Source organism: Hyla sarda, chromosome 7, assembly GCF_029499605.1.
Source record: "Hyla sarda isolate aHylSar1 chromosome 7, aHylSar1.hap1, whole genome shotgun sequence".
Lineage (NCBI taxonomy): Eukaryota > Metazoa > Chordata > Amphibia > Anura > Hylidae > Hyla > Hyla sarda.
In genome coordinates, this window is record NC_079195.1 from 196,427,021 (window position 1) to 196,447,554 (window position 20,534).

The 20,534-nt window shown below is 42.6% G+C and overlaps 1 protein-coding gene across 2 annotated transcripts in view; it reads left to right on the forward strand.

Moving 5' to 3' along the window:
- The window catches only part of COP1 (COP1 E3 ubiquitin ligase), a 206,370-nt gene that overhangs the window by 26,705 nt on the left and 159,131 nt on the right, over positions 1–20,534 (forward strand). For both annotated transcript variants that reach the window (XM_056532024.1, XM_056532025.1), the window contains exon 2: positions 1,899–1,958. In XM_056532024.1, coding sequence (XP_056387999.1) covers positions 1,899–1,958 — 60 coding nt within the window. The remainder of the gene's footprint in view (positions 1–1,898; positions 1,959–20,534) is intronic.

Here is a 20,534-nt window from a genome sequence, read left to right on the forward strand (position 1 = left end):
TTGACAAACACATAGCAGGCTTCGGGATCGGCCCTAGTATCCACAATCTGTACAGGCAATGATTTATGGAAAAACACCGCAACCCCTTTCACTTTCTGGGAGGTAGAGCTACTGTGTACCCTGGTTGGGTAATACTTATTACGGAAGACCGACATTTGGTCCTGACGGAGATGAGTTTCCTGCACACACACTATCTGGGACCTAAGCATATGTCCCTGAACATTCAGGGAGGAGACCTAAAGCAAGGCCATAGAGGCGGTTCGTCATTTTGAGGGTGCTAATTCCCAGAGAGGTGGCGGTCAGGGACGGAGCTCAGTGGAACAGCTTCCTCACAGCAGCATGGCTAGGCACGCCCCCCCCCCCCCAAGGTCTTTAAATTTTCATCAGTAACATCATATAAAAAGTTTTTGGATCTGATAGTGCCCATTTAACTATTATATATTCTATCAATATCTGCACCTAAGGCTAGGTTTACGCTACTGAATTTCTAAATGGAATTTCAAAGTGAAATTCCGATGCAGTAAATGCTGTTAATGAGAATCCACTGCACAGTCACACTACACAATACTCCGCTACGAAAAGAATGGTCACGCTTATTTTTTAATGCAGAATCCATGCGGATTTTGTCTGGCCGAAAATTCTGCGGTGTGAACCTAAGCCTAACCCACTAACTAAGACGCACTCAATTTTAAAGGATTAAAATCTAGAAAAAAAAAGATTCTGAACCAAATACAATGTAAAGTATAGGACAGCGGACCTCCAGATGTTCCAAAACTACAACTCCCAGCATGCTGTACGGGCATGCCAGGAGTTGTAGTTTGCAACATCTGGAGGTCCACAGGTTGAAGACCACTGGTATAGGAGGTAATACTCGCGTGTCCCCGCCGCCCCGGACCCGTCACTGCTGCCCTGGATGTTGCCCTCAATCGCTGTCGCCGCGGCCCCGGGGTGTCCACCGTCGCTCCGGAACGTGTCTGCTGCCCGGTATCGTCGCTCTCCATCGCCGCCATCACGTCGCTACGCACGCCTCTACGCACGCCGCTCCTATTGGATGGCGGGACGGCGTGCGCATCGATGTGATGACGACGAAGGAGAGCGCCAGCCATGCAGGTGATCCCGGCACGGAGCAGACACCGAGGAGGCAGGTAAGGTCCCTCCCAGTGTCCTGTAAGCTGTTCGGGACGCCGCGATTTCACTGTGGCGGTCCCGAACAGCCCAACTGAGCAGCCGGGTTAGTGTCACTTTCGCTTCAGATGCAGTGGTCAGCTTTGATCGCCGCGTTTGAAGGGTTTATACAGGGCATCACTGAGATCGGTGATGTCTTGTATTAGCCGCGGGTCCCGGCCATTGATGACCGCAGTGACCGCCGCGATAGGACAGGGTTTTAATGTGTATTTGCCGTATAAGACGCACCAACTTTTCCCCCCAGTTTTGGCGAAGAAAAAGTGCGTCTTATACGGCGAAAAATACGGTAGTCCTTGGCAACCAGTCTATCCTTCCGTCAAGTCTAGGGTTCGTCTCCTCTTGCATGTACCTCTGTATCTCTAATAATCTGTGCTTTGAGTCTTGCCTAATAAACAAACGCATTGAATATTTTTATTTTTGTCAATAACTGTCTATGGCGAGGTTTAGTATTTGTTCACATTTGGCTCCTGGTTAACATTGTAAACAGAAACTACAGTTAAGTGCTGGTCCCTGGCAGCAACAGTTAGACCCCATCGACTAATATTTGTGCGCACTGTCCCTATACCTTCTAAAGGAATCTGTGAAGGATTGAACTTGTACATAAGTAGTGGTGACCCTTGACCTTGAACTTTCTGGGATACATACGATTTTATTGATATCAAATTTTTTTTTTCTTGCATCCCTCTCACTGCGTCTGTTCTTTTTTCTTTCAGCCCAATATGTTTCGATATGATCGAGGAAGCCTACATGACAAAATGTGGACACAGCTTTTGGTAAGAAAATTCCTCCCCCCCCCCAAAAAAAAACTTTTACCTTTTTAATGTGATTTTCAAAGTACATGATACTAAAGGGATTATCCGGGAATAGCAAAACAGAGCAAATTTCTTCCATAAACAGCACCACGCCTGTCCTCAGGTTGTGTGTGGTATTACAACTTGGCTCAATTCACCTCTATGGAATTGAGCTGCAATACCACACACAATCTAAGGGCAGATGTGGAGCTGTTTTGGAAGAAATCAGCTGTGTTTTTCTAATGGTGAATAACCCTTTTTAACAAAACTAAGGTTACAGAGGGGTTTATCAAAACCTGTCCAGAGGAAAAGTTGCTGAGTTGCCCATAGCAACCAATCAGATCGCTTCTTTAATTTTTGAACAGGCCTCTGGAAAATGGAAAAAAAAGTAATCTGGATGCTATGGGCAACTTGGCAACTTTTCCTCTCGCCAGGTTTTGATAAATCTCCCCCTCACTTCCCACTGCAGTACTTTTTGCCTGTGTTGCATTTTAGGTTCCACAGATCGTTCATGAAACACTTTGATTTTATCCTTTTTTTTTCTATTTCTCTTTGACTTTTCTATATAGAATTTTTAACGCTTTACTGTCATTTAAATAGCTTTTGACATGTCAAGAATTAATATCATTCAGGGTCTCAACACTGACAGTTTATGACCGGGTGAAGCATATGGCAGGACACTTTTCTCACTGATTCTGCGCTTAAAATGGAGGAAATGTTTAAGGTCTGACCTTTTAGGCCAATCTGTGTTTTAGCCAAAATGAGGATTCGCTCCAAAACACAGGAAAAAGTGCAAATCTTGCTATAAGCCTATGTTCACATGTCCTTATGTTCTTACTATTAGGCCATGTTTACAAATTGCAGGCGAGCAGCAGAAAATGCTGGCATTCTGACTGCTTGGACATGCGCTGTCTCTAGATGGCAATGCATTTCCAAGTGGATTTCGCTGGAAGAAATGACATGTAAATTCTTTTGCTGGAGTCCAGAAAAAGGATTTTTCGGCTGCCGAAATTCCGCCATGTACACAGTGCAGTAGAATACCATTTTTTCAAAGTGATTCTGCTGCAACATAAATTCTGAGCTGAACTTTTCTGCCGAATTCCGCATGGAAATTCCATCGTGAACATGACCTTATAGTTTTTATCTGTGTTGGTTCTGCTCCTTGTCCTGTAAAAATCACTAGATTCAGCTGACTCATATCTAATGTGTGTGTCCAGCTATATATATATATATATATATATATATATATATATATATATATATATATATATATATATATATATATGAGATATTTCAGCAGCACACCAGTCATCAAGTGAAAAATGGAGGTAGTTTATTGTCAGATACAACGTTTCAACGGTATCACACTGTCTTTTTCAAGCATGATAGATTAATATATATATCACAAAAATCTTTATTTGCCAAAAATAACACGTTTCAAGGCTTAGGAGCCTCTTCGTCAAATGTGCTGGCCAGGGGCGGACACAGACAGCAGAGGGCCCCTGTGCAAAGAATGTGCCTGGCCCCCCCCGGAGTGCCTCCACTTACCCCGCGCGTGTAGTGTCGCCACTTGCCTTGTCCACCACAGGTGGATAGAACGGTTCCTGAGGTGGGCTCCGGGTGGCCCCTGTCCCTCTCAGTGTGCGGCCCAGGCCCAGTGAGTACTCCCCCGGGTCAGCTTGACCTGTATCTAGCTGGGAGGCAGAGGGCAGTGCTCCCCTTTACTACTCGCACCCCTGGACTTAGTACGACACCCCCTGGTTCCTTGGCTCCTTAGTGATAGAAGTGACTTACAGGCAGGGCCAGACTGGGACCAAAAATAGGCCCAGGCATTTTAAAATAAACATCCCATTTTTATGGTGGGGGTCTGACTCATGGGACCCCCACTAATCACCTTGGTTCAAGTGGCTCCGCAGATGTTGGAAAGCTGCAACTCCCATCATGTCTGAAGTGACTACAGCTGATGGGACAGTCAGGAGACTACACAATGATATCAGTGACTACAGCTCTGATGGGACAGTTAGGAAAATACACAATGATATCACTGACCTGAGTGACGTCTTCTCTGTTGTCTTTACTTTTCTTCTTCATCTGGTCCAGACACCAGGATTTCTTCCATCTTCTCTGCAGAGTCTGACACCTGGACATCATTGGTTCCTTCATTTGTTAGTAGATCCTCATCCTCTGTATGATGACAATAATCATTATAACCTTGCCAAATACTGTATCCCCTGAATATAATACTGCCAACCACTGTACCCCCTGAATACTGCCAACCACTGTACCCCTGAATATAATACTGCCAAATACTGTACCCCTGAATATAATACTGCCAACCACTGTACCCCTGAATATAATACTGCCAACCACTGTACCCCTGAATATAATACTGCCAACCACTGTACCCCTGAATATAATACTGCCAACCACTGTACCCCTGAATATAATACTGCCAACCACTGTACCCCTGAATATAATACTGCCAACCACTGTACCCCTGAATATAATACTGCCAACCACTGTACCCCTGAATATAATACTGCCAACCACTGTACCCCTGAATAGAATACTGCCAAATACTGTACCCCTGAATAGAATACTGCCAACCACTGTACTCCATGAATATAATACTGCCAACCACTGTACTCCATGAATATAATACTGCCAACCACTGTACTCCATGAATATAATACTGCCAACCACTGTACTCCATGAATATAATACTGCCAACCACTGTACTCCATGAATATAATACTGCCAACCACTGTACTCCATGAATATAATACTGCCAACCACTGTACTCCATGAATATAATACTGCCAACCACTGTACCCTGAATATAATACTGCCAACCACTGTACCCTGAATATAATACTGCCAACCACTGTACCCTGAATATAATACTGCCAACCACTGTACCCCATGAATATAATACTGCCAAATACTGTACCAATGAATATAATACTGCCAACCACTGTACGCCATGAACATAATACTGCCAACCACTGTACGCCATGAACATAATACTGCCAACCACTGTACTCCATGAATATAATACTGCCAACCACTGTACTCCATGAATATAATACTGCCAAATACTATACCACTGAATATAATACTGCCAACCAATGTACCCCTGAATATAATACTGCCAAATACTGTACCCTTGAATATAATACTACCAACCACTGTACTCCATGAATATAATACTGCCAAATACCGTACCCCATCCTCAGTCTCATCACCCCATACACCCCACACAATCCATCCTCAGTCTTCTCATCACCCCCATACACCTCACGCACCCCATCCTCGGTCTTCTCATCACCCCATACACCCCACACATTCTATCGTCGGTCTCCTCATCACCCCATGCACTCCATCCTCAGTCTCCTCATCACCCCCATATACCCCATCCTCAGTCTCCTCATCACCCCATACACCCCATCCTCAGTCTCATCACCCCCCCCCATACACCCTACGCACCCCATCTTCAGGCTCATCACCCCATGCACCCCATCCTCAGTCTCCTCATCACCCCATACACCCCACGCACTCCATCCTCAGTCTCCTTATCACTCCATACACCCCATCCTCAGTCTCCTCATCACTCCATACACCCAAATGCACTCCATCCTCAGTCTCCTCATCACCCCATGCACTCCATCCTCAGTCTCCTCATCACCCCATATACCTTAAGCACCTCATCATTATTACACAGCTGACACCACCCCCGGTCCTTCTCATTAACATTAAACCCCCTAATCACTACACCCCTGACCCCCCTTCTGGTCCTCCTTATCAACACTACGCTCTCCCAGACCCCCAATCCTCCTTATCATTACACCACCAACCTCTTCAACACCCCTCCTGTCCTCTTCATCATCATTACAATCCCCCCCCCCCCCCACCGCCCTGCACCCGATCGTCGCTCTCCTCACCTCATCTGCTCAGCAATGCGGCCGTGTGAGGCGGGAGGGTTTGCTGCTCCTGTCGCTTCTGCCGGGGTCAGAGGCCATGACACGTGACGTCAGGGGCTTGGAACAGACGTGCGTGGTGCACGTCTGTTCCAATCAGCCCCTGGCCTGTCCGTCTCGCCCAGCCGGTTTAAAGGTAAATTACTGCTGTCAGCGGCAGGTCCGGGACCTGTTGCTGCAGCATATAGTATGAAGTACTGGCAGGGGGCCCAGACTGTGAGGCCCAGGCTGTGACCTGGGCCACTAGGTGGGCCCCCTAACACGCTGGGCCCCTATGCAACCGAACCGGCTGAACAGGTGATATGTCCGCCCCTGGTGCTGGCGTGAAACGTGTTATGTTTGGCAATAAAGATTTATGTCATATATCACACTCTGACTGGTGGCTTGCGCCACAAGCCCGGCTTTTTCTTCCTATCCTGATCTACTGTTCGACTCGTCCAGGAGAATTCAATGCCGATACCGGAGGGGCTGCACCACTGTCTTCTAGCATGCTTATACTGCGGTTGTGTCTTTTACACTACCTAACAATGTGAGTGGACCTCTGTGGGGGTCACCCTACCTATCCTTTGCTTCATTGATTTGGTTGTATTGCCCAATGAGAAGCTCTGCTTTTTTCTTTTAGATATATATTACAGCTTTACATAGTGACCAGCCATATTTTTCCAGTATGTGAGATTTGTCCATTTCTTAGCTTTTCTAGAACGCTTCTTAGAGTTGGACTAGTCAGATGTTTTGTGGCCTTTTCTTGGGATGCGTGTTGGGTAGTAGATCTTTATACAATAATTAATTCTATGATTATACCAATCCTTTTGTGTTAATACAGTGGTCAGTGCTTGTACGATGATTTCTTCTTTAGACTTTCAGATATGTCTGGAGTCCAGAATAAACATTTTGTATTTGTCGTGTTCCTCTCCTAGGATCTACAATATTCCTTTTTTTTCTCCCCTTTCCTCCATTGTCTTTGGCATTTGTTGGAGACATGTAAACTATGTAAATTGATAGTTGACATCACCACGAAGTATCTGGAGCTTTTGGAAGCTGACAATTAGCGGATTGTGCGAGGACAATGAACTTTTGAATCTATATGGCGTTCACAAGGCTAGTTATACTGCCATCTCTGATGGAGTACACTCGATTGTTTGCATTAAGTTAGAACATTCAATTCCTCATTTCACAACCTTTTTCGATTTCCTTTCTTTTTTTTTTTTTTTTAATACACTTAACCCACCCTTCCTAAAGCCATTTTTTTTATCCTTAAATGAACTGTGAGATCCCACAGAGATGTAATGCAGACTCCGAGCTCCAGTAATGTAGAGAAATGTAATACTTTTTAGTGCTGACTACAACAAAAGTCGCGGTGGTAATCAAGTCAATATTGTGCCATGGCTCTTACCGATGGAGTTAGAACCTTAAATCTTATTGCTTGTTTCACAAAAGTCTTTTCATGTTTAACCGTATGTATGCTGAATGGAAGCAAAAGGGAAATTCGCCTTACCACACTGCAAAATTCTAGCTACGGCCCCATGTTTAAAGAGAACCTGTCAGCTGCAATTTACATTCCAAACTGCTGACAATGTTAGGCCATGTTCACACTGTGTGACATATGCGGAATGTCTGCCCAGAAAACATGGATGGGCATTCAGCACTTTTGCATGATCTGGTAAGCTCTAGGACCGCTTGGAAATGCGCCGTCTCAAAAACTGTAATGAATTTCTGAGAATTGCGCAATAAGAATAGACACGTCTATTCTTTCTTTCTTCGGACTCTGGAATTGGGATTTTCTAGGCAGAAACTTCTGCCGTCGAAATTTCACTGTGTGACCACTTCAGCAGAATCCCATTGAAATCAGTGGGACTGGATGTCCGCGTAGATTATTCCAGCAGAATTCCACACGGACAAGAGTCCCATGGTTCCTTTCAAATATCTATATTTCCATAACATAGAAATATGTTTTTATTCTCTGGTGCCAAGTGTCAGAGGAGTCAGTCAGCTAAAAGCCAAGCCCTGTTTCTAAGTAATTGTGTGCAAGTGTGAGATTTGGAAACTGGGCTTGGCCTCCATCTGTCAATCAAGCAGAGACATGAATAGGAGGGGAGCAAGATGGGGTTCTAGCCCTCATCACTTTCGGGGTTTGGAAACCCCTCTTTGACTCTTTACACAGGTGGATAAAAGTATGTTTCTATGTTATGGAAGCACAATCAGATTTAGAAAAGTTACGATGTATTTCCTTGTCCTAACTGTGGTATGCCCTATCCTTATAAAGCGTCTATAACAGACCAAAAATGCGTTGTTTTGTACTCCATTAATCTACTATTACAGTCATGGCCGTAAATGTTGGCACCCCTAAAATTTTTCAAGAACATTTTTTTTTTTTCACAGAAAAGGATTGCTGTAACACGTTTTGCTATACACATGTTTTATTCCCTTTGTGTGTATTGGAACTAAACCTAAAAAGGGAGGAAAACAAGCAAATTGGACATAATGTCACACCAAACTCCAAAAATGGACTGGACAAAATTATTGGCACCCTTAACTTAATATTTGAAAAAAATAACTGAAAACAGTCGCTACCTATAACCATCAATAAGCTTCTTACACCTCTCAGCCGGAATGTTGGACCACTCTTCCTTTGCAAACTGCTCCAGGTCTTTCTTTTGGATGGGCACCTTTTCCCAACAGCAATTTTAACATCTCTCCACAGGTGTTCAATGGGATTTAGATCTGGACTCATTGCTGACCATTTCAGAATTCTCCAGCGCTTGGTTGCCATTAGTAATTTGATTCGTCACGAACCTCGTGGCTCGGCGATTGCTGACTTTAGCCTGCATTAATTAGTGCAGCTTTCATGTGCTCCGGTGGGCTGGAATCCACCTTTTCCAGCCCACTGGAGCACCTGAAAGCTGAACTAATTTATGAAGGCTAAAGTCAGCAATCGCCGAGCCACGAGGTTCGTGATAAATCGAATCACTGTAACTTTGCTCATCTCTAGCTGCCATCCATTTCTGGGTGTTTTTTTTACGTATATTTGGGGTCATTGTGCTGCTGGAAGACCCAAGATCTCGGATGCAAACCCAGCTTTCTGACACTGGGGTTCACAGTGCGACCCAAAATCCGTTGGTAATCCTCAGATTTCATGATGCCTTGCACACATTCAAGGCACCCAGTGCCAAAGGCAGCAAAACAACCCCAAAATATCATTGAACCTCCACCATATTTCACTGTAGGTACTGTGTTCTTTTCTTTGTAGGCCTCATTCTATTTTTGGTAAACAGTAGAATTATGTGCTTTACCAGAAAGCTATATCTTAGTCTCATTTGCCCACCAGAAGGATTTTGCCTTACTCAAGTTCATTTTGGCAAAATGTAGTCTTGCCATAGCGTTTCATTTCATTTAAATGTTGATGGATAGTTCACGCTGACACTGATGCTCCCTGAGCCTGCAGGACAGCTTGAATATCTTTGGAACTTGTTTGGGGCTGCTCATCCACCATCCGGACTATCCTGCGTTGACACATTTTATCAATTTTTCTCTTCCATCCACGTCCAGGGAGATTATCTACAGTGCCATGGGTTGCAAACGTCTTAATAATGTTGCGCACTGTGGACAAAGGCAAATCTAGATCTCTGGAGATGAACTTGTAAACTTGAGATTGTTGATATTTTTCCACAATTTTGGTTCTCAAGTCCTCAGACAGTTCTCTTCTCCTCCCTCTGTTGTCCATGCTTAGTGTGGCACACACAGACACACAATGCCAAGACTAAGTGAACTTCTCTCCTTTTATCTGCTTTCAGGTGGGATTTTTATATTGCCCACACCTGTTACTTGCCCCAGGTGAGTTTAAAGAAACATCACATGCTAGAAAAAATCTTATTTTTCCACAATTTTGAAAGGGTGCCAATAATTTTGTCCAGACCATTTTTGGAGTTTGGTGACATTATGTCCAATTTGCTCTTTTTCCTCCCTTTTTTGGTTTAGTTCCAATACACACAAAGAGAATAAACATGTGTATAGCTAAACATGTGTTACTGCAATCCTTTTCTGTGAGAAATACTTCATTTTCTAGAAAAATTTCAGAGGTGCCAACATTTATGGCCATGACTGTATGATTCCCAAGTTTCTGAAAAGAAGAAGAAAAAAAAACTAAAAGCGAGCTTGGTGAAATCACATCCAGGTGTCAGTCTGGATGCATATCTCCTGTATTTAAGACCTTTTTAAAACCAATAGCAGCTGCCTCCCTGACATTGGAGAAGTTTTATCCCTGGAATAAATTCGCGTTCTGTGAGAATACGGGGGGGGGGGGGGGGGGGTGTTTTTGTTTTTCTGCGGCTCATCTTAAGCCCTTTGTTACTAAAGGGGCCTCACGGTGTTTTGGAGTAACACAGTGTTGGCCCCGCTGCCGGTACACGGAGAGGACCTCTGATTTGTCTCACACTTCCAAACACTGTTCATTGTTCACATGTGAATGGGACACTGTTGTCAGCCGTGTCCACGTCGGGGACTTTACTTTTGTCTCTATACAAACTTTAAGATCTTCCTATGAATCCTTGTCTCACTAGCAGTGGTCCTGCTTTATGGCAGGAGTCTCCAGTGTTCAGAGGCGTTCTGCCAAAAGCTGTTATTTTAAAGGGGTTATCTCAAGGTTTAAAGGTGTACTCCAGTGGAAAACCTTTTATTTTTTTTAATTTTTTTTTATCTGGTGCCAGAAAGTTAGATATTTTGTAAATTATTTCTATAGTACAGGAAGGATTATGATATTTAAATAAAAGTAATTTACAAATCTGATTTGATAGAAGAAATGAAAAAGCCGGCAACTCACCAATCTTCCAACTTCTGCAAATTTATTTGCACATACAACAATCAGAACATCCTGGGGGGACACATTGATGTTATAGGGGGGTACCACTGAGAGGCGACAACGATGTTCCGCACTGTTTAGTGCTTCAACGGGCCTGACTCTAGACCGGGACATGTCACCTTAAATATAGGTGGATAATTACTACTACCAATCACCATTGACTTTGACATTGATGTTACTAAAGGTAGGAGGGTTATTAATCATCTGTTATAACCACAGCGAGAAAGGACTACAAAATTTAAAAACATACAGATACATCTACTTTGTCATTAAGCCCTAGTACGCCTAAAGCATCAGTGGCAATGATCCAATGTGTTTCTCAAAAGATTCTTGTCGGATCTTATACCTGGTATAGGTGTAACCCTTTCGATGCCGGCGAACTTCAATTGTTCATGGCTTCCTCCATGTGCTTCCACTGTATGGGAGATGAATCGGGGGGGGGGGGGGGGGGTCGCCCTTCTTAGTGCGGAGAGAATAAAAGTGTTCTCTCACTCTTGCACATAATTGTCTGATCGTCTTCCCAATATAGTAGAAGCCACATGGGCAAAAGATTACATAGACAACGTTTTTGGATCTGCATGTCATAAATTCAGTCACAGTGTGTGTAATAGGTCCTATTCTAAATGGTTTTTGGCTTAAATTATACTTACAAAAGCTACAATTTTTGCATTGATAGTTACCTATAGGAGCTAATTCAGTAAGCCAATCTGTTTTCTTGTTCTTATTTTTCTCTTTTATTTTGTTTTATTGCCTCTCCTATCGTCTTATTTTTTTCTATATGAGATTAGAGGTTTTTTTCTCTGCTAGGTCTCTAATATCTTCGTCTGTCTCTAAGATATACCAATTTTTTCTAATAGCCCTCTCCAAGGTTTTGTTAACAGGTGAGTTCTGAAATGTGAACTTGAATCTCTCTGAATATGCGTTTTTTTGCTGTTTTTTATTCAATAATTCAATCCTTTGTTTCAGGTCTGCTTTTTCTTAACTTTTTTTAATAAGTGCCACCGGGTATTCTCTTTCCACTAACCGCAACTCTAGATCTGTAACTTGTTTCTGATACATTTCATCCTTTACATTGTTCCTTTTCAGTGGCAAGAACTGCCCATATGGAATACCGTTTTTAACGGCTTCCGTATGGGAACTTCTGTAGTGAAGGATAGTGTTTTTAGCTATTTCTTTTCTATATCCTTCGCTTAATAGTTTTCCTCTCTTAACCTTTAACTTAATGTCCAGGAATTCAAGCTCAGTGCCGGCATATTGTTGCGTAAATGCCATATTGTATCCCTGGACATTGTTTAGGTAGAGGACAAAATCTGAAAACGGAGCAGCAGTCCCTGACCAAATCAGGACGTTGTCTACAAATCTAACGTATGTCCTGATGAATTGGACAAATGGGTTTTTAGATGTGTACACAACATTATTCTCAAAATTAGCCAAATACAGATTAGCGTATGTACAGGACACCGGTGTCCCCATCGGGGTCCCGGTGTCCTGTCTATACCAATTATTTTCATACATAAATGTACTGTCATTTAATATGTACCTAAGGGCCTCTTCCACAAATGTAATATATTGTTCTGACTTGGATGTTCTTTTTAGGATTTCTACTACTGCTTGCACTCCTGCTGTATGGGGAATTCTAGTGTAAAGACTAGTCACGTCTATCGAGCATAAGCTCCACCCCTCTTCCCATCCGATGTCATCTAAAATGGATAACAGATGGCCAGTATCCTTTATGTACGCTGGAACTGATGGCAGGAGGGGACTTAATAGATAGTCAACATATTGGGACAAGTGTTCGGTCACTTAGCCGATCCCCGCCACAATGGGGCGTCCAGGGGGTCAGCTCAGTGACTTATGCACTTTGGGGAGATGGTACCATTTAGCCGGTTTTCAGCACTCTGGAGTAAGTCTGTCTGCTGTTTTTTTGGAGATAACACCTGAGAACACAAATTTACCCAAAATAGCTTTTAATTTCTATAATATTTTAGTGGTTGGGTCGCAGATGAGGGGTGTATATGAGGTCAGACAGTTGCCTCTCGGCTTCTTCTCTATATATTTGTCAGTACCACTACAACACTTCCCCCTTTATCTGCTCTTACGACCACAATATCACTACGTTTTTTCAACTTTATTAATGCATCTTGTTCTTTCCTAGGTAAATTAATATTCGCTTTAGGATATAATATAGACTTAACGTCTTTAAGATCTTGTGTTTATGGAAATGTGGAAACAAGCTCACAATGAACATGCATTGAAGTTATTACATCTGATTATTACTAGAAACAGAATAGAATATGATCGTATCACAGATGAACTTGAAAAAGCCAAACTTATCTACAGTAAAAGAGTGGATAGCACCACCATGAATGCGTTTTTTGCCAAGATGGAACCTAAATTACTGTCTCTACAAGAGGATACCAAATCTAACAAACGAGAGAAATGTATACGCGATAAAAATTATTGCGCATGACCAGGTCTATACCTGGCATCAGAAAACTAAGAAGAATGAACCTGCATTTTTCAAAAAGAATAACCACAAACTATCTTAAGAACCCAATACCGCAACCTAGTAATAATCAATCTGAACAAGCCTCTACTAAAACTCCTCATGATATCCCTTTAGGAAGGTCAGAACAAGATGTAGCAGGAGAAAGAGAAGAGAGAGAGCAGAGGAAAAGGAAAATAAACCCGTGGAGGAAATAAACACAACTGTGAATGTAATTAAAGGAGATGTCCGGTGCTCACTTTTCTTATTTTATCCATTCCGGGCTGAAAAATAAAAGAAAACAAATTTTCTCTTACCTGCCTAGGCTCCCCCGGTGCTTCAGTACAGGTGTTCGGTCCCCGGGCTTTATTCTTCTTACTTCCTGTTAGCCCGGCACGTCACACGGAGCTTCAGCCTATCACCGGCCGCAGCGATGTCCCGCCTCGGCTAGTGATAGGTTGAAGCTCCGTGTGACGTGCCGGGCTAACAGGAAGTAAGAAGAATACAGCCCGGGGACCAAACGCCTGTACCGGAGCACCGGGGGAGCGTATGCAGGTAAGAGAGAGCTTATTTTCTTTCTTTTTTTTTTTTGCAGCCTGGAACGGATACAATAAGAAAAGTGAGCACTGGACATGTCCTTTAATCTTACTAATGATCCAATTGATGAAGATACAATATCCCTATTATCCAGAGGTTTGAACTGTGGACTTCATGAGGACTTTAACATGGCACTGAGGAGAAATTCCAGCTACAATTGGGACAATGGGTTTGATATCAACTGGCTTTACGGACATAGAAAGAGAATGTATTGCAATGCTTACATCAGAGTTTGGAGATAAGGATGACACTACTCAAGAATCTAATTCTCTACTTTTTTCAAAAGGAAAGAGGTCAACGTTCTCACCCCCAGTTGCACCGGGTGGATCGATTGATTTATTTCAAAAAGCAGTTCTTAAAGACGTTACGTCTAAATTATATCCTAAAGCTAATATTAACTTGCCTAGGAAAGAACAGGATGCATTAATAAAATTGAAAAAACGTAGTGATATTATGGTCGTAAGAGCAGATAAAGGGGGAAGTGTTGTAGTGGTACCGACAGAAATATATAGAGAAGAAGCCGAGAGGCAACTGTCTGACCTCAATACATATACACCCCTCATCTGCGACCAAACCACTAACATATTAGAGAAATTAAAAGCTTTTTGGGGTAAATTTGTGTTCTCAGGTGTTATCTCCAAAAAAAACAGCAGACAGACTTACTCCAGAGTGCCCAAAACCGGCTAAATGGTACCATCTCCCCAAAGTGCATAAGTCACTGAGCCGACCCCCTGGACGCCCCATTGTGGCGGGGATCGGCTAAGTGACCGAACACTTGTCCCAATATGTTGACTATCTATTAAGTCCCCTCCTGCCATCAGTTCCAGCGTACATAAAGGATACTGGCCATCTGTTATCCATTTTAGATGACATCGGATGGGAAGAGGGGTGGAGCTTATGCTCGATAGACGTGACTAGTGTTTACACTAGAATTCCCCATACAGCAGGAGTGCAAGCAGTAGTAGAAATCCTAAAAAGAACATCCAAGTCAGAACAATATATTACATTTGTGGAAGAGGCCCTCAGGTTCATATAAAATAACAGTACATTTATGTATGAAAATAATTGGTATAGACAGGACACCGGGACCCCGATGGGGACACCGGTGTCCTGTACATACGCTAATCTGTATTTGGCTAATTTTGAGAATAATGTTGTGTACACATCTAAAAACCCATTTGTCCAATTCATCAGGACATACGTTAGATTTGTAGACAACGTCCTGATTTGGTCAGGGACTGCTGCTCCGTTTTCAGATTTTGTCCTCTACCTAAACAATGTCCAGGGATACAATATGGCATTTACGCAACAATATGGCGGCACTGAGCTCGAATTCCTGGACATTAAGTTAAAGGTTGAGAGAGGAAAACTATTAAGCGAAGGATATAGAAAAGAAGTAGCTAAAAACACTATCCTTCACTACAGAAGTTCCCATACGGAAGCCGTTAAAAAGGGTATTCCATATGGGCAGTTCTTGCCACTGAAAAGGAACAATGTAAAGGATGAAACGTATCAGAAACAAGCTACAGATCTAGAGTTGCGGTTAGTGGAAAGAGAATACCCGGTGGCACTTATTTAAAAAAAGTAAAGAAAAAGCAGACCTGAAACAAAGGATTGAATTATTGAATAAAAACCGGCAAAAAAAAAACGCATATTCAGAGAGATTAACGTTCACATTTCAGAACTCACCGGTTAACAAAACCTTGGAGAGGGTTATTAGAAGAAATTGGTATATCTTAGAGACAGACGAAGATATTAGAGACATAGCAGAGAAAAAACCTCTAATCTCTTATAGAAAAAAATAAGACGATAGGAGAGGCAATAAAACAAAATAATAAAAAAGAGAAAAATAAGAACAAGAAAACAGATTGGCTTACTGAATTAGCTCCTATAGGTAACTATCAATGCAAAAATTGTAGCTTTTGTAAGTATAACTTAAGCCAAAAAACATTTAGAATAGGACCTATTACACACACTGTGACTGAATTTATGACATGCAGATCCAAAAACATTGTCTGTCATCTTTTGCCCATGTGTCTTCTACTATATTGGGAAGACAATCAGACAATTATGTGCAAGAGTGAGAGAACACTTTTATTCTCCGCACTAAGAAGGGCGCCCCCCGATTCATCTCCCATATAGTGGAAGCACATGGAGGAAGCCATGAACAATTGAAGTTCACCGGCATCGAAAGGGTTACACCTATACCAGGTATAAGATCCGACAAGAATCTTTTGAGAAGAGAAACACATTGGATCATTGCCACTGATGATTTAGGCGTACTAGGGCTTAATGACAAAGTAGATGTATCTGTGTGTTTTTAAATTTTGTAATTGTATCTAGTCCTTTCTCACTGTGGTTATAACAGATAATTAATAACCCTCCTACCTTTAGTGATGTCAATGTCGAAGTGAATGGGGTTTGGTAGTAGTAATTATCCACCTGTATTTAAGGTGACATGTTCCGGTCTAGAGTCAGGCCCGTCGAAGCACTAAACGAAACATCGTTATCGCCTCTCATTGGTACCCCCCTATAACATCAATGCGTCCCCCCATGATGTACTGATTGTTGAGAGTATGTGCAAATAAATTTGCAGAAGTTGGAAGATTGTTGAGTTGCCGGCTTTTTCATTTCTTCTATCAAATCTGTTTCAGTATTACACTTCTACAAGTCAGAGCACCACTTATCCACAAGTACAACCGCGGCAGTGACTTTGTATCCAGCGACGAGAGGTACAGAAGTAGGCGGTGCCGAAGTTCTCTATATTGTTTAATTTACAAATCTGTTTAACTTTCTGGCACCAGTTGATAAAAAAAAAAAAAAAAAAAAAGTGGGGATCTGACAGTTCGGACCCTCACTGATCATAAGAACAGAGGTCCATTATCTCCTGAGTGAGTGACGGCCTGCTCCGCCAATCATTGTCTGAGGTGAAACACCTTTGCGGCTGGCAATTGGCAAATAGTGCCGTCATTCTTTAGACCAGTTCTCCTTGGAAGATGGGGGCTGGAGTACTCTGGGATTACAGTGATTTCTAGGCCCTGTGTCTTACCTCAGAGGGCGTACCCCCCCCCCCATGAGCAGACCCGGTAAATGTTAAACTTATGTATAACAGGACAACCCCTTGAAAGTGTTATGGTCATTTAAAACAAATTTCGACATGATGCCCATAAAACTTAAAGCGCAACTGTCATGAAATCTTGGTGCAACCTGCCTTTGTACTGTGTGCAGGTGGTGGGTATAGCAATGTTTTTACCTAATATTTGCAGGCTTTCATGACCCCAAAAAAATGCTTTCGATCAAAGCCACGGACGGTCGGATAGGCGAGGTACGTGCTGCCACGCCCACCCCCTGTATGTCAGCGCTGGGACCGCTGTGTGATTGACACACAGGTCCCAGCGCATGCGCCCTTCTGCTAATCTAAAGTGCGCCCTGCTGCGTGTCGCTCCCGCCGCAGTCTTCTTCCTCCGCAGTTCTAGCTGGATGACATGCAGCTGCGCACACGTTAGATTAGCTGAAGGGCACATGCTCTGGGACCTGTATGTCAATCACACAACGGTCCCAGCGCTGACATACATGCCTATCTGACCGTCAGTGGCTTTGATCAAAAGAATTTTTTTATGGTCATGAAAGCCTGCAAATATTAGGTAAAAACATTGCTATGACTGTGCAATGACTGTGTGCAGGTTATTGCATCCAGATTTCATGACAGTTGTAATTTAAAAAGTAAGATCACACTGGGTCTCAGCCTGGAGATCTGCTCTGATCATGAGTTAGAAGCCGGTGAAGTGTGCGCTTCACTAGCAGCCAAATTTTACTTGCCTTCTTTAGGCTAAGTTTCCACTTGTTTTTTTTTTCTGGCAGTTTTTGGAATACTGCCACTGCAGTTTTTGAGCCAAAGCCAGAAGTGTATTCAAAAAGAATAGGACGTATAAAGGAAAGACTTACACTTCTTCTCCCTTATGGATCCACTTCTGACTTTGGCTCAAAAGCTGCAGTGGCAGTTTTCCAAAAACTGCCAGAAAAAAAGAGTGGAAACTTAGCCTTATAGTCTATAAGAAATAAGTCGGGCTTGACTTACAGCTGGGGAGTGAGCTGCACACTATACCATTCTGTAAGTTGCGATTGCAGAGGGTCTCAGGCCTGGGACCTGGTGCGATCTAAACTTTAAACATGTCTTGACAGCATGTCAAAAGTTGTTACAAATCAGTGACTCTTTAAGTGTCTATTTACATGTACAGTATCCTGTGCATATTTGATGTACAGGATTTGAAGCTGCAGAGTTCAATTTAAACTAGTTGACTGAACACTGAATCAAATCTGCAGCTTCAAATCCTGGGCATCAAATATGCTCAGGATAATGTACATGTGAATACACCTTAAAGGGGCACTCTGGCCCTAGACATCTTATCCCCTGATCCCCTATCACAATACAGGGGCCGAAGTATCGTGATGTCACGCCCCACCTACTCAATGCAAGTCTATGGGAGGAGGCATGGCTGCAACCATGCCCCCTTCCAATAGGCTTGCATTGAGGGGGCTGGGTGTGCCGTCATGAGGGGGCGGAGCCGTGACGTCACGATACTCCGGCCCCTGTATCGTGAGCCAAAAGACATGGAGCCATCTTCGCTCCGTGAGGCTAATGACATGGGGTACTGCAGGAGAGATTGAGGGGGTCCCCTGTGGTGTGTCCCCCGCGATCAAACATCTTATCACCTATCCTTTGGATAAGGGATAAGATGTCTAGAGCCGGAGTACCCCTTTAAAGGCAAATAGAATGTTTGGCGACTTCGACTTTTGGCTATTGGCGGCTATATCTGGTGGAAATAGTCACATCTGGCCGTACATAAGCCATCAACAGTCTGACAGTTCACATCTGCGTTGGAGTCTCTGCTGTATTTGACCCAGTGAAACAGTTTTGTAAGTCAATGATATTCTTAATGTGACGGATCCAGCCATTTTTGGGTTTTCTGCTTCGAAATGACAATGCCAAATGTGCATAGAGCCTAATACGTGGTTGCTATACTGAATTGTTTCATGCACACATTTATCGGCTCGGCTCCTTTTGCTTTATAACTCACAGCCTGCAGATCAGACAGGTTCCTTTTAATATCACGTTCTCTGGATCCAGCTTGTGCACCTCTTTCCTCTGACCTCTGGAGCACACACAATTTCATCAGCTTTTTATGTATGCCTGACTGCATTGTTGGCCCAAGACTGACTTGGGACCATTTAGCCCTGTATTGTAATACCCCTGAGCACAGCGCTGTACAGAAGGGGTTGTTCTCTTTTTATTTATGTACTCAGTGCATGTATAATAATCTATCCACGCCGAGCAGCGGAAACATTGGACTATTCCCAGTCTCTAGATAGGTTTCATATTCACGTGTCACAGTCTTTATCAATTTAAAGGGGTACTCCAGTGGAAAAGAGATAGATAGATATATATATATAGATATATATATAGATATATAGATATATAGATATATATATAGATATATAGATAGATATATAGATATATAGATATATAGATATATATATAGATATATAGATATATATATATTATTATATATATTATTTATTTATATATATATTATTATTTTTTTAAATCAACTGGTGCCAAAAAGTTAAACAGATTTGTAAATTACTTCTATAATAAAATCTTAATCCTTCTTCCAGTAGTTATTAGCTGCTGTATACCACAGAGAAAATTCTTTTCTTCTTGGATTTCTTTTCTCTGTGACCACTGTGCTCTCTGCTGACTCCTCTGTCCATGTCAGAAACTGTCCAGAGCAGGATAGGTTTGCTATGGGGATTTGCTCCTGCTCTGGACAGTTCCTTACATGGACAGAGGTGTCAGCAGGGAGCACTGTGGTCAGACAGAAAACAAATCCAAAAAGAAAAGAACTTCCTCTGTAGTATACAGCGGCTGATGAGTACTGGAAGGATAGGGATTTTTTTTACTGGAAGTAATTTACAAATCTGTTTAACTTTCTGGCACCAGTTGATTAAAAATAATAAGAATAATAATTTCCTTCGGAGTACCCCTTTAACACTTTATATATCAGTCATCAGTCTTTCTATCCAGAAACAAAACCTGTTCCTTACAATCCATTCGTGTTGTGTAAGTGCATAATGCCCAAGGAGATGAACATAGACAGCAGCGGGAGGCACTGTGATAGCAAATAGACAACATGTTCATGTAGAACAGTGGTCTCAAACTGTGACCCCCCCCAGATGTTGCAAAACTTCAACTCCCAGCATGCCCGGACAGGCGTTGGCTGTCCGGGCATGCTGGGAGTTGAAGTTTTGCAACATCTGGAGAGTCACAGTTTGAGACCACTGATGTAGACAAAGCTCCATATCATCAAATCCCAGATATCCAGTTGAAAAGCATCAATTCTCACTAAGATGCTGCTGAAAGGGAAGACAAAAGCTTTTGAAATAGCAAATTGTTAGAAACCCAGCAGTGGAAATTTGAGTGTATAGACATCTTATGTCATCAGCTGCAGTCCTGCTGGTGCGCTGCCACATGGTGCACAGTTTACACCTTTTTTGGTATACACTGTAAAGAAACTTAGTTATTTGATATATTTTTATCCTCTGATAGTCAGTGATGGCCAAGAAACCATGTGTGTTTTGTCTCT